The sequence below is a fragment of the Tiliqua scincoides genome, chromosome 3 (genome assembly GCF_035046505.1).
Source record: "Tiliqua scincoides isolate rTilSci1 chromosome 3, rTilSci1.hap2, whole genome shotgun sequence".
NCBI classification, from domain to species: domain Eukaryota; kingdom Metazoa; phylum Chordata; class Lepidosauria; order Squamata; family Scincidae; genus Tiliqua; species Tiliqua scincoides.
Window position 1 is genome coordinate 2,667,437 of NC_089823.1, and position 14,236 is coordinate 2,681,672.

The 14,236-nt window shown below is 53.9% G+C and overlaps 1 protein-coding gene and 1 long non-coding RNA gene across 7 annotated transcripts in view; one reads left to right on the forward strand and one right to left on the reverse strand.

Moving 5' to 3' along the window:
* The window catches only part of ARRB1 (arrestin beta 1), a 112,253-nt gene that overhangs the window by 13,520 nt on the left and 84,497 nt on the right, over nt 1-14,236 (reverse strand). For 4 of the 6 annotated variants that reach the window (XM_066619872.1, XM_066619868.1, XM_066619871.1 and 1 more), the window contains 5 exons: nt 13,920-14,116; nt 2,927-2,986; nt 2,396-2,472; nt 1,046-1,181; nt 395-479 (listed from right to left, as the gene is read on the reverse strand). In XM_066619872.1, the coding sequence (XP_066475969.1) occupies nt 395-479; nt 1,046-1,181; nt 2,396-2,472; nt 2,927-2,986; nt 13,920-14,116 (555 nt within the window). The remainder of the gene's footprint in view (nt 1-394; nt 480-1,045; nt 1,182-2,395; nt 2,473-2,926; nt 2,987-13,919; nt 14,117-14,236) is intronic. The other 2 variants (XM_066619873.1, XM_066619870.1) reach the window with 1 other exon arrangement.
* LOC136644827 (uncharacterized) lies at nt 9,146-12,651 on the forward strand. The gene is made up of 2 exons (XR_010794112.1): nt 9,146-10,712; nt 11,625-12,651. It is a non-coding gene; the product is annotated as an uncharacterized lncRNA (long non-coding RNA).

Below are 14,236 nucleotides of genomic sequence, written 5' to 3' on the forward strand. Positions count from 1 at the left end.
CTATCAATTACGACAGTCTTCTGGACCAAAAACTTGTTTTTATTGGACAAAATCTTGTCTAAGCCATTCCTCCTCTTCTCACCCTGGAAAGGAGAGGTTGGGTGGTGCAGGACCTGACCTGATGCCAGACTCATTAGAGTTCAGACCCTGCTTATCCTGCCAGGTCTTTCAATGTCTGAATCTACGACAACAAAGCCAGGGTCCTTGCACGTGTGAAACGGCAGAGAACGGGTTCTGGACTGGAGGGTGTGGCTGGCTTCCACACCAGCTTGCACCCTTGAGACCTGAAGTTCTAACAAACTGGCAATGTAAAACTGGCCAAAAGAAGCTATTTCCTGATAAAGGTACAGCCACCCATTGGAACAGTAGCGAGGGGGTGAGTATCCATTTTCACCTGAGATTTTAATCTTCTTCACTGTCTTGTTAGTGTTGTTGGTCACGTGGACATTCACGTTGATTGGTTCCCCATGGTAATAAATCTGCAGAAAGAACAACCAGCAAATCTGGTGATGCTCAAGGAGGAATCTTAGCCTCTGAGTTCTTGCCTCCAGCACCCTCCCTCCCTTGCAAAGCCCTTTAAGAGTCTGGACTCTTCCAAACCCAAAGGAGAACCATGTAGATCAGTGGGTCCAACCAGCCTGGCGGGCTCCACTACCCTCCCTGGCCATCATCAGGGTGCTGCAGCAGTGCGAAGACCAGGCCAATAGCTCCCTGCCCCGGTGGCCCAGAGAGTGTGGTCCCTGGGCCTGCAGCCAGGCCCACTGGTTCCTCACAGCTCCCACACCTGGAGATCAAGACCCAGCCCAGCATCCCGGTAGGAAGTCTCTGCTGTGCAGAGCTCACTCTGCACCTGGAAGGGCCTGTCCTTGCAAGCCACGCTGAGCACCATCCATTGACATGCTTCACCCAAGTCCCACGAAGCGGCACCAGGCGGTCCACCGTGGACCAGGAGGCCAGCCCCAACCCCAGCCTTAGCAAGAGATACTGAAGGCTCATCCCTGCCCCAGGATCTCCAGGGTGTGGACAGAAGGCGTGCACGGAATACCTCCTTGTCCAAGGATGCCTCCAAGTGCAGGGGCTTGTCAGACATGAGGAACTGCCTGGTGGTTTCTGCCATGGGCTGTGGTCCTGGTCGCTCTGGAGCATACTGGACTTTGCGGATCACCAAGCGGACTGAGTTCCTGCAGCAGCACAGAGAACCAGATGGCAGCAGGTTAGGCTACCTCCACACTGTAAGTCTGAACCAGCTCCATCACAGCTCATGAGTCAAAACTTTCCCCAGAGAACCCTGGAAACTGTCATGTGAAGACGGTGCACTGAGGATTCTCAGAATATATGGAGGGGGGTGTCTAGATCTGTCCAAAAGCGAGTCCACCCAGCCAAGCACCCTCTCTGCCTGCCTCAAAACACTCCCTTCCCCTTTCTGACCTTCCCCCACCCTTGCACTGCCTAGCAGTAGCTTACCTGTTCTGTCCAGCGTGGCATCTGGATCCAGCGCCAGCAGGACAGCGCAAGCGCACTCCCTACTCTAAAGTCATCACAAGTGTGTTTTATGGCACATTCGCGATGGCTAGCGCCAGTGGAGTGCCACAATAGGACTGAGCTGCAAGAGTGGTTGACAAATAAATGTAAATGCAGTTCAAGTCTTCTGGCTACAAGTAAACCTCCTTCTCAAGGTTGCAACAGATTCAAAGTAAAATTAAGCCTTGCAGTGGCGAAGCCAGAGGCGGAGCAAAGCACTAGTTTTGTAGGGAGCCTCAGCGCATCATGCAAGGGGCCCCTCTCCCTCCCCCTTGGAGTCAGGCAAATTCCTCTGTTTTGTTCCCACTGTTCAGAATGGCACTGAAGGGGAGAGGCGGGGGCCACTTGCATGCTGCGCTGAGGCTCCCTGCCAAACCTAGTGCTTTGCACCCCCTCTAGCTATGCCACTGAAGCCTTGTTCTAACTGGTGGAATTCTTCTGCTTTACTTAGCTTTGGTCTGGGATAAGACAGAAAACTAACAAGTCCTCAGCTTTCAGGAAACCCTTTGACCTATTGTTCAAAACTGTATAAATGGTGTGCTGGAACTCTCTGGGTCCTGCTCCAAATCGCATGGAAACTCTTTGTCATTCATTCTAAGCGCCCATCCGGAGTACAAAATGGATGCTTTGATTGCTCTCCTACCCTTTAATCTTTGCTAGAATCATGCAGTCTTTGTAGCTGGAAGACAGGAACTGCATGTTCATTTGTCAACAACTCTGAACTAGTTAAAACCATGTTGCAAATAGGATTGGGGCCACAGAAAGGTAATGCAGTTCTTATCAATTAAAGAAAGTCTGCGGGTTCCCCTCTCAGATGACTGTTAAAAGTAAAAAAGGGTAATCAAGGGTCCCTTTGCAAAAGGAGAATACTGGCCTTGCGCACCTCTTGTGAATCTTCTCTTCTAGATTCTCCGCACAGAAAGCTTTGACCTCGTAGTCAACCCCACAGGCCTGGGAAAGAGAAGGAAACAGAAGAGTATGGATAACAGCTACATCTCAGTCATGCAATTAAGCATTAGCTGCACAACGCTTCAGTGCGATGGAGCGCATTGCACAATGGCATGCTTTCGTGGTGAGTAGGTGACATCATCTCAGCAGCTGTCAGAAGCCTGGTCAGAGGAACTGATGGCCCCCGGGATAAGATGGCCAAAGGTCCATCTAGTCCAGCTTCCTGTATCTCACAGTGGCCCACCAGGAGCCTCAGGGAGCATGGGCATGACTGTGTCTCTTCCTTCTGCTAATGCACAGGTGCAGGTGACAGCCACAGGAAAACAAGTCAAGGTGTGGGGCTGGAGTGTCCACTACTTTATGGAAAACGCCACATGCCTTGCCTCGGAGATTTCTCTGGGGACAGAGAACACACCAACTCATGCCATGCACAGAGTGAAAGCAAACCACTTTATACCTTTCCTGTGTCCTCCGGCCCGGGCTGCAGCGTCACAGAGCAGGGGAGGTTGGGAGGGATCTGAAAGGAAAAGGGGCCCATGTGAGCAACGACACCACACAGAACCCAGGGCTTTTTTGCATGGAAATCTCATTGTGTTCCCTGAACACAGGAAGAAGGAGGAGCAGAAAGAACCCTGATGTGCTCCCTCACCAAGTCACTTCTCAGGGAAAGTCTGCAGGAGATAAGCCCTGAAATCTGCTCAGCCAGTGTCTTAAACTGCATGGGACCAGGGACATGCGGTGGGTGGGGAGGCAGGTGAGGCAGTGCCTCCCCACCAGAATCCTTCAAAAAGCACACACTCTGCATAGGTTGTGAGTGCTTGAGCACCTTCCACAGTGGCGGCACTTTTCGAAGGACCCCGGTGGGGAGGCACTGCCTCACCTGTCTCCCCACCCACCGCACATCCCTACATGGGACACACTCCCAAGTTTAGGTTCCATCTCTACAGAGAAGCGCAGACCACACAAAGGCAAAGGACCTGTGGGTAGGGGGCAGCTTGACATGGGGGGGGGCATGGCTAACCAATATGCACCCCACCGGGGTGGGCTGGCTGAGTGGACAGGGAGGGTGGTCAACTCTTCCTTGATGGAGGGGACGTTACCACTCGCTTTGAAACGGGCAGTGGTTCGCCCCCTCCTGAAGAGGCCCTCCCTGGATTCCACTGTGTTGGATAACTACCGGCCAGTCTCCAACATCCCGTTTCTGGGCAAGGTAATTGAGCGGTTGGTGGCGGCCCAACTCCAGAGGGTCTTGGATGAAGCAGATTATCTGGATCCTTTTCAATCTGGCTTCAGGCAGGGCTTTGGGACGGAAACCGCCTTGGTCGCCTTGGTGGATGACCTACGCCGGGGACTGGACAGGGGGAGTGCGTCCCTGTTGGTCCTGCTGGACCTCTCAGCGGCTTTCAGTACCATCGACCATGGTATCCTTCTGGGCCGATTGGCCGAGTTGGGAGCTGGAGGCACTGTTTTGCGGTGGTTCCGCTCCTACTTGGAGGGTCGGTCCCAGATGGTGGTGCTGGGGGATGCCTGTTCGACACCCTGGCCCTTGAGGTGCGGGGTGCCGCAGGGCTCAATTCTGTCCCCCATGCTATTTAACATCTACATGAAACCGCTGGGAGAGGTCATCCGGGGGTTTGGAGTGGGGTGCCATCAATATGCCGATGACACCCAGCTCTATCTCTCCTTTTCTCCAGACTCCAGGGTGGCGGTTGAGGGCCTGGAGCGCTGTCTGGAGGCAGTGAGGATCTGGATGGGGGCTAACAAGCTGAAATTAAATCCGGATAAGACAGAGGCTCTCCTGGTCGGAAATCCTCGATGCAGGTGATGGACTACCGGCTTGCGCTGAATGGGGTTGCACTCCCTCTGAAGGAGCAGGTCCGCAGCTTGGGGGGCCACCTGGACTCGCAGCTGCTCCTGGATTCCCGGGTGGCAGCTGTGGCTAGGGGGGCCTTCACTCAGCTTCGGCTGGTGCGCCAGCTGCGGCCGTACTTGGATCGTGCAGACCTGGCCACGGTAATCCATGCCTCGGTGACATCGAGATTAGATTACTGTAACGCACTCTATGTGGGGCTGCCCTTGAAGACGGTTCGGAAACTGCAACTAGTGCAGAATGCGGCGGCCCATGTGGTCACTGGAGGTAGGCGGTTTGACTCTGTCAGTCTGCTTCTCCAGCGGCTGCATTGGCTGCCCATTCGTTTCCGGGCCCAATTCAAGGTGCTGGTATTGACCTTTAAAGCCCTATACTGCTCTGGACCAGGGTATCTTAGAGATCGCCTACTCCCGTACAATCCGGCTCGTCCTCTTAGGTCATCAGAGAAGGCCTTTTTACAAGTGCCGCCGCCTAGGGAGGTATGTGGGGCGGCAGCAAGAAGTAGGGCCTTCTCAGTAGTGGCACCAACGCTATGGAACTCCCTTCCCCTTGACTTGAGAATGGCTCCCTCTCTTGAGACCTTTCGGCGAGGCCTGAAGACCCTTCTGTTTAAACAAGCCTTCTGAGTTCTCGGCCTTTTAACATCTTTTTAACATCTTTTAATATTTTTACAGGCCTGATTCTTTTATGACTTGCTGCTGTTCTATGCTCTTTTTACCTAGTTTTTTATTCTGACTGCTGTTTTTTATGATGTGTTAATATGTTTTTATTTGTTTTTAAATTATGTTTTTAATATGTTGTAAGCCGCCTTGAGTCCCTTCGGGGAGAAAGGCGGGGTAAAAATAAAGTTGTTATTATTATTTATTATTATTCCCCTCCCCCATATGTTCAAGTTGAACACCTGAAGCAAACTCTTGCAAGACTCTAATGAGTGCAGAATGTGGCCAGGGCCTGTGCAACACACAAACCACCTCCACAGTCATGTGCGGGTGGGGACAAAGAGCTTTGTCGCCTGCAGGAGGAGACATGCGAGATGTCCTTCCTAGTCTGCAGCACTTCGAAGGGCCACAGGGCTGCCTCTTTCAGATTACTGCTAGGAGGCAAATATCTGTATGCAACAGATACAAAGAGATTCCAAAGCAGTTTACATAGTGAAAGAAGATGTTTTCCTGTCCGAAAGGGGCTCCAAGTCAGAAAAAACAGGAAAACAGACTCAAGGCAGGGGACCAGCAAGGAGTCACTGGAGAAGCTGTTCTGCGGGCTCTCTCCAAGAGCAGCAGGTGTGCTCTGCATTCTGGTGTGCTCTGTGCTTCAATGTGCTCTGCATTCTGGTGTGCTCTGCATTCTGCTTGCACACAGGGGCCTGGGCCCTTCATGCTAGTAGGACACCTCCTCCATTCTCTTGATCATGAAGGTCTCCAGGCCCCCTGAAGAGCATCCATCCCCAGGCTGGAGGATCTTCAGGCTCAAGAAGAGCTTCAATGAATCCTTTCTGCTGAAGCACGATCGCCCCCTTTAAGGAGGTGATCGAAGTTTGTTATGCCTGACCAGGACACGAGAGCCCCTCCCCAAGGGGGAGGTGTAGGGGGCTGGGTTGGGCAGTTACGGTGGTCCTTTAAAAGGGGACAAGACCCAGCCCTCTTCCTCTTTGTGCACGTGGGCACTGTGGGAATAGAGTGGACCTGACCCCATTCAGCCACCTTAGGACCAGTGCAACTCCCGAGGAGGCCTCCTGCGATGGATCTCATGTGCAGCGTGTTTGATCTGTAAGGTGGGAATGGGGGTTTGGACAGGCTCTGCCCAAGGAAGGATCAGGTGCAGTCCAGGCACACTTTCCTGGGAGTAAGCCCCGGGAGTGCAGGGGGACTTGCTTTCTTGCGAGTAAGCCCCAGGGAGTTTCCCACTTTCCTGGGAGTAAGCCCCGGGAGTGCAGGGGGACTGGCTTTCTTGCGAGTAAGCCCCAGGGAGTTTCCCACTTTCCTGGGAGTAAGCCCCGGGAGTGCAGGGGGACTGGCTTTCTTGCGAGTAAGCCCCAGGGAGTTTCCCACTTTCCTGGGAGTAAGCCCCAGGGATGGCAGGGGGACTTACTCCAAGCAGATATGCTTGGAGTGTGCTCTCAGTCCCTGGCCTGGTGGGCGGAGCCGCCTTCTAGCTCAGAGCCAGGACTCCCTGCTGGCCTTGCCCGGGTCTCCAGCAGCACATGGCGCTCCTGCTGCTGCTTCCTGGGAGGGTGCCCACAAAGGTTGCAGGAGAGGGACGCTGTGAGCGCAGGGCTCCTGCCTGCCCAAGTAGCAGGTCGCAGTGCGCTCCACATGGGAGCAGGCTCTGCATTGCAGGAGCCCTCCTGAAGGCGCAGGTGCCTGACCGTGCAGCTGCAGGACTGTTGCAGCTCCCTGCATGCGGCTGGCAGGCAAGCCCAGGGCTCCCAGTGCGCTCCACGTGGAAGCAGGATCTGCATGGCATGGAAGCAGGCGCCTGGCTGCACGTGGCTCGAGCTGCAGGACTGCTGCAGCTTCCTGCATGCGGCTGCAGGCCAGCACAGGAGCCCTGAGCCCTGTTGCATGCAGGATCACGCACATGGGGAGTCGCCATGGGAGGCGGCGCCAGCTCAGCGCCTCCACATCACCCACTTTCATGCGAGTAAGCCCCAGAGACCATAATGGGGCTTGCCTCTGAGGAGCCAGGCAGAGGCTTAAATGCTGGGGCTGCAACCCCAACCACGATTGCCAGGGAGGAAGCCCCTTAGACTATAATGGGGCTTGCTTCTGAGTAGGCATGCAGAGGCTTGGACCATAGAACTGCAGTCCTCGCCCCACTTTCCAGGGAGTAAGCCCTTTGGACTATAATGGGCCTTGCTTCTGAGGAGGCAGGCAGAGCCTTAGACTCTGGCCGTAATCTTATGCCCCATGGTCTATGGGCCTTGATTCTGGGGAGGCAGGCAGAGCCTTGGACTCTGGCAGTAATCCTACACACACTTTCTTGAGTGTAGGCCCCATGGTCTATAATGGGCCTTGATTCTGGGGAGGCAGGCAGAGCCTTGGACTCTGGCTGTAATCCTACACACATTTTCTTGAGAGTAAGCCCCATGGTCTATAATGGGCCTTGATTCCGGGGAGGCAGGCAGAGCCTTGGACTCTGGCCACAGTCCTGGACACACTTTCCTGAGAGTAGGCCCCATGGTCTATGGGCCTTGATTCCGGGGAGGCAGGCAGAGCCTTGGACTCTGGCCACAGTCCTGGACACACTTTCCTGAGAGTAGGCCCCATGGTCTATGGGCCTTGATTCCGGGGAGGCAGGCAGAGCCTTGGACTCTGGCCACAGTCCTGGACACACTTTCCTGAGAGTAGGCCCCATGGTCTATGGGCCTTGATTCCGGGGAGGCAGGCAGAGCCTTGGACTCTGGCCACAGTCCTGGACACACTTTCCTGAGAGTAGGCCCCATGGTCTATGGGCCTTGATTCCGGGGAGGCAGGCAGAGCCTTGGACTCTGGCCACAGTCCTGGACACACTTTCCTGAGAGTAGGCTCCATGGTCTATGGGCCTTGCTTCTGGGGAGGCAGGCAGAGCCTTGGACTCTGGCTGCAATCCTAGACACACTTTCCTGAGAGTGGGCACCATGGTCTATGGTGGGCCTTGCTTCTGAGGAGGCAGGCGGACTCTGGCTGCAGTCCTACACACACTTTCTTGGGAGTGGGTCCCATAGTTGAGCACTTCCTTTGCTTAAAGTCTCAGTCATCAAGTTTCTAGTCCACAATGAGGATTTTTGGTGGCTTGCTGAATGGCTGGGCAGGATTCTGGGCCTTTGTCCCCAATAGACAATGAACCAACGTGGTAAAGAGATTTTCTACTTTGTTAAATACATAGGGTTGCAAAAAGGTTACAAAGGCAGCAAATGCTAGAGGCATAAAAGCTTCTAGGAAACATCAGCATAGAACAGCAGAGCTGACTGGCTAACTCTATTGCTCTCTGACTCTCACCTGGGTCATCTTCTTTTGTGGATCCTCAGTTACCTAAGAGGCCACATGGTCCTGGTGGGGCAGGATGTGCACCCACCACCTCTCTCACTAGAGACAAGGAACAAAAAACCCTGTCCTTCAGAAGTGGGGCTGGAAGCTCGCCCTCTCAGCTCTTCCCTCCCCCCTGGAGATCTACAGCTGCATTCCATCCTTGATGGATGGGCGTCTTTCTGGCTGCCCAGGTGCTACATTATCACCTTCTATTGAATTGTAAATCCTGGCAGCTAGGACTGCAAGCCCCTTCTGTGTTACTGGGTTATGGTGGTTCAGGCTTTGCAATGTTACTAGGCCTAAACTGTACATATTCATGACAATTCTGAACAGGCACACAGAGTCATAGGGTTGCAGTCCTCGCCCACTTTACGGGGAGTAAGCCCCTGGGGGATAATGGGGGCTTGCTTCTATTGGGGCATGCAGAGGCTTGGAGCATAGGGCTCAGATCCTGGCTCCAACTTCCAAGGAATAAGTCCCAGGAGTATAAGGGGTCTTGTATCCGGGTAGACATAGCTGGACTTAAGGCTACAATCCTGTCCACACTTTCTTGGGAGTGTATCCCATTGATTTTAATGGGACTTAATGATGAGTATACGGGCATAAAATGAGCTCCAATGAGTGCAAGCCAGTACAGATACACCAGCCCAACCACCCGCAACAATCTCCTCCCAGGCACCTGACCTCCTCCTTGTTAATACTTCATCAGTTTTGGAGGATATTTAGAGGCATATGGGGAGCCCCTGGCCATCTCGGATTGCTTACAGCATGCACTCCATCTATGTGGGAGCCACTTTGAAAGCTGCCTGGCCAGGCTTCAGCACCCAAGGAATGGGGCAGAGTGGATGGGGCATTTAATATGTGAGTATAGCATTTAATATTATGTTTTCCCGGGCATCAGCAGGGCATTTAGTAACTCGCTTGGTGGGCATGCCGCCCTTGCTCCTTGAGAGAGGAGATATGTGTGCCGCCCCCTACACCTTTAAGGGAAGAGTGGCGTTCTATTACCAACCTGCTTAACAGGCATGCTACCCCTTCTCCTTAGGGGAGGATGATGATCTGTTACCAGGCTGCTTAATGGGTGTGCTTACCCGACTTTGGTGGGGTTGGTGGTGTTCGGTCAACAATGTGCTTACCAGGAGTACTGCCCCTACTCCTTTCAGAGAAGGGGGGTGTTCTGGTGCAGACCCACTTAGTGGGCATAATGCCACTAGGCCTTTGGAAGAGGGGAGGAGGTTTCTGTTAACAACCCGTGTAGCCGTTTCTCCTTAGAGAGGGGTGATGTTTCGTTACCAGCCCACTTAATGGGTGCACTGTCCCGGCTCCTGGGTGAGGGGCAATGTGTGGTTACAACCCCCCTTACGGATTTGTGGCCCCTTCTTCTTTGAGAGGGGGCGTTCTATTAGCAACCGTTTAATGGGTGCTCTGCCCCCACCTGGGAAAGGGGTAATGTTCTGTCGACCAGTATTGCACGGTTCACTTCAGTGACTCTGGTGTTCTGGGCATTCCCCAATCTGTGGGGGAGCAGCGTGGAAGGGATGCCTTGCTATAACCTCTCTGCTTTCATCTTGCAGGACGCTGTGGTGGCCCAGGGTGCATGTTAAGCTGCGGCAGCAGCAGCAGGGATACCTTGCATTAACATCTCTGCTTTCAATTTGCAGGACACTGTGGTAGCCCTGTACGCGTATTAATCAGCGGCCACTCCATGGTCTTTTTGGGCCCGCAAGAGGGCGGCTGCAACCCCCCCCTCAGATCGCACTTGGGCCTCAGCCCGGCAGTGCAAGTCGCTTGGTTAGCCAAGAAGGGGATGAGATGGGGCCAGCTGCTGCCCGCGTTGATGAAGTTACTGAACCGCCAACCGGACATTTTGGGTGCTCCACCTGGGTGAGAATGACCTTTGCAGGAGGTCTGGTCTGGCTCTGATGAGCAGAGCCCGTGAGGACATCAGCACCCTTATGCGTTGGCTGCCTGGTACCGCCTTGGTCTGGCCGGACCTCTTGCAGCGTTGTGGATGGCGAGTTCCAGAACGCCTCTGTGCGTTTTTGGTGCGACAACCAGGCAGTGGTGGCCGTAGTGAACTCGATGTCTTCCAAATCCCCCAGGGTCATGAGGCTTGTGTGGCAGTTCGTATTGCAATGCCTGTGCATTAATGCTCTTTTTGTAGCTCAGCACGTCCCAGGGGTTGAGAATTGCATCGCGGATGCTTTGTCTTGATTTCAGGAGGAACGATTTCAGGAACTTGCCCCTGGGGCGGCGCCATCCCTGGACCGCATGCCTCCTTGGCTCTGGGACCTTGGCTTACAGAAGTAAACGAGGTCATATGCGCCTCTCTGGCGCCCAGCACGCAGAGGGGCTACTCATGGAAGGTAACTGAGTTCGCTGATTTAAGACTGACAGCCGGCTTGCCCAGCCTGTGGCCAGCAAAGGTTGAGCGCCTGCTGCTTTTCTTTCTACACCTGCAGCGGTCAGGAAGGGCGGTTAGCTCCCTCCCAGGCTTCATGTCTGCCATAGCTTTTGTTTCAAAATCAAGGGGCTACCCCGATTTCACTCAGGACTTCACAGAGTGCGGAGGATGCTGGAGGATTTCGCTAAGAGAACACCCCCTGTCCGGGACCACAGGCGCCCCATCACGCCAGAGTTGCTCAGGGGTATTGCAGGGACCTTCACGACCCTTTGTTCATCGCCATATGAGGTTCAACTTTTCAGGGCAGCATTGCTTACAGCCTTCTTTGGTGCTTTCGCCCCAGCAAGTTCCTGGCAAAAAACAAGTCTGATAAATCAGCACGGGCCCTCCTGAGGGCGGACCTAACCTGGGTGCCCGGAGGAGTCTCAGTTAACCTCAGGCAGTCCAAGACGGACCAAAGGGGCATTGGTTGCTCGGTGACCCTTAGGGAGGTGGTTGGAATGCCACTGTGCCCAGTTGCGGTGTTAAGGGAGTATTTTGCACTCTCGGGGGAGCGCTCAGGAGCCCTGTTCCACCATAGGGATGGTTCTCCTCTCACGCTGTTCGTTTTGGGCAATTTTCTCACGAGCCCTGGGGGTTTTAGGGTTGCAGCCTAGGGAGTTTGGCTTACACTCCCTCCGCATTGGCGCAGCCTCCGCAGCAGCTGCCTTGGGGCTGTCAGGGGAGGACATACAAAGGCTAGGCTGTTGGCGTTCGTCAACCTACAGGCGCTACGTGCGCAAATGACGCGTATAGAATCAGGGCATACCCCACCTGTGGGGCGAACAGCGAAAAGTGGATGCCTTGCAATAACATCTCTGTTTTCATCTTGCAGGGCGCTATGGTAGCCTGATACGCGTGTTAATCTGTGGCCACTCCATTATCTTTTGGGCCCGCAAGAGGGCGGCTGCTACTCCCCTCGGAGTGAATCTGGGCCTCAGCCCGGCAGTGCAGGTGGCTTGGTTAGCCAAGAGGGGCATGAGATGGGGCCAGCTGCTGCCCGCGTCGATGGAGTTCCTGAATGTGAACCCCCCACCGGACATTTTTGGTGCTCCACCTGGGCAAAAATGACCTTTGCAGGATGTCCGGCCTGGCTCTGCTGAACAGAGCTCGTGAGGACATCACTACCCTTATGGGTTGGCTACCGGAGACCACTTTGGTTTGGTCAGATTTCTTGCAGCGTCGTGTGTGGAGGGGGGCTTTCTGCTGCGCTAAGGTTGAGAGGATGCGCAGGAAAGTTACCAGGAGTATTGGCAATTTGGTGTCTCGCGCTGGTGGCAGTGTGGTCCTGCATTCTGCGATTGTGTTCTCGCTGCCTGACATGTATAGGGGCGACGGAGTTCATTTGTCAGAGAGAGGCGCAGACATCTTTCTTAAGGACCTGCAGGGCAGCCTTAAGTCGCTTCTGCCCCTGTTTGGGAGCGGGGGGGTCAAGCGCTAGGCTGACCCCTCCTTGTGGCAGGTGGTGCGGGTTTGGAGGCGTGAATGGGACTCTGGCATGCACCTTCAGGCGGCTCAGGCAGGGCAGAACCCTATTTCAGTCCTCAGTGGCTTGGCGGCACGAGGACTTGGACGGGGCCCTGGCCGGGATAGCAGATCCCACCTCAGAGGCTTAGCGGCTCGAGGTGGTGCAGGCTGCGGTCCAGCTGCCTTCCCCTTAAGGGATAGACATGGACGAGACGCGCCGTCCCAGCAGCGGGGCGCGACTCGGAGTCGGGTGCATGCCCACCTGGGGGCAGAGGTTTCTGGTACCGCCCAGAGGTCCCCTCCCCGCACCACAAGGGGCTTTCGCTGCCTCGGATACTGCAGGTCTCAGCCTCTGCTCCTCTTGTTTATGTTAAATAAAGTGGCCCTTTCTTCCATATCTGTTGTCTCGAGTGTTCATTGGACAGTGCGGGAACAAACAGCTGTTACCCAAAGTCCTTTATAGTCAGCAATGCTTCTTTCAGTTGTTCCTCTCTCTGCTGTCAAGCATTGCCAGAATGAATGCAGCTAATTATCAAAGCAATTAAGCCACATTGTGCAGGAATGGACTGAATTCACAATGGCCTGTGCAAACAATGACCAAACCCTCTTTGTGCTATGCTTCTCCCTCCCTCAGATGGGAAGGAATCTGGCTGGGATACAAAAGAAAGGGGATTCAGTTGACACATGACCAGGAAAGCATAAGAGGGCATGAGGCACTTTTCCAAGTGCTGCTCCTCTTCCATTTGGCAGGGGGAGAGCAACTGTCCCTCTTCTTCAACCCAGCTTACTGCTTTTCCAGTGGCTGTTGGTTGGTGTTTCTTCTGTTTTATGCGGACCTCTGGGACAGGGAGCATTTAAGTATCTTATTTTGCTCTGTAAACCACTTTGTGAACTTTTTTTTTTTTTTTTTGCTGAAAAGCAGGACACAAATCTTCTTTACAGTAATAACAATAATTACACTTTGCATTCACTAAAACCAAGAGCATCAGTGCTGATGCAGAACAAACATTTGCTCTTCCACTGGGGATTTATTTTGCGCCCTCCAGGAAATTTTGGAGCAGTTTTAGCCCAAGACAAGTGGAACATTCTCCTTGGAGAACTTACACTGTAGGACTGCAAAAGTCCTAAATGATTTGGGTCCAGGGTACCCAGAGAACCACCCAACTACATATAAAATTCCCCTCCCCCCCAAGTCACTTGGGGAAAGTCTTCCATCAACAGCAGGAGTGAAGCTAGTAAGACTCAATGGCCTACTCTTTGCTTGGGCCAAGGTTATGGAACTCACTCCATGGCTCGAAGGCTTGTTTGGCTTCTTCAGCCACCACTTTCATGAGGTCATTGACCAGCAATCATGTCCTCTGTCCTCTCTTTCCCAGTGACTAGTGGGGTGCAGTCATCCAGGGGTAGGACCCTCTGGGGCCACAGAACCCTGGCATGTGCCCCAGGAGACCTGACCACTGGCACCAGCACTGTAGAAAAGCTTCAGTCTGGGTGTACTTCCTGATATGTACCTGAAGCGGACTTTCTGGTGTTTTCTTCTAAAGGGGGTGTAGTCAATTTCAGCCATGACTGAATGAGGCTGCTCAGGGTGGTTTGACAGATAGACAAAGAGTGGGTGGGTGAAGAGCAGGAGACTGAAACGGGGAGAGAGAAGAATTCGTACCTCAAAGGTAAACGGGTAGGCCTGCTCACCGAGCTTCTTAATCAGCCTTTCCTGGAGCCGTGTCAGAGGTTTCTTGTCCTCAGGGACAGGGGGGAAGGCTTGGATATTGGCGACAAAGAGATCCTTACGGAAGGTCAGGCCCAGGACATCCAGGTCCTCACGGCCATAGCGGAAGGCGCAGGTCAACGTCACAAAAACTGGGGAGAAGAGAGAGGCAGGGAGGAGGTTTCACGTGTCCAGGAGGAAAAAATGCTTTCGTGTGGCTGCAGCTGTTACGTCTGCTCCAGTCATGGCTGGGGAACTGTATGTGGGGAACT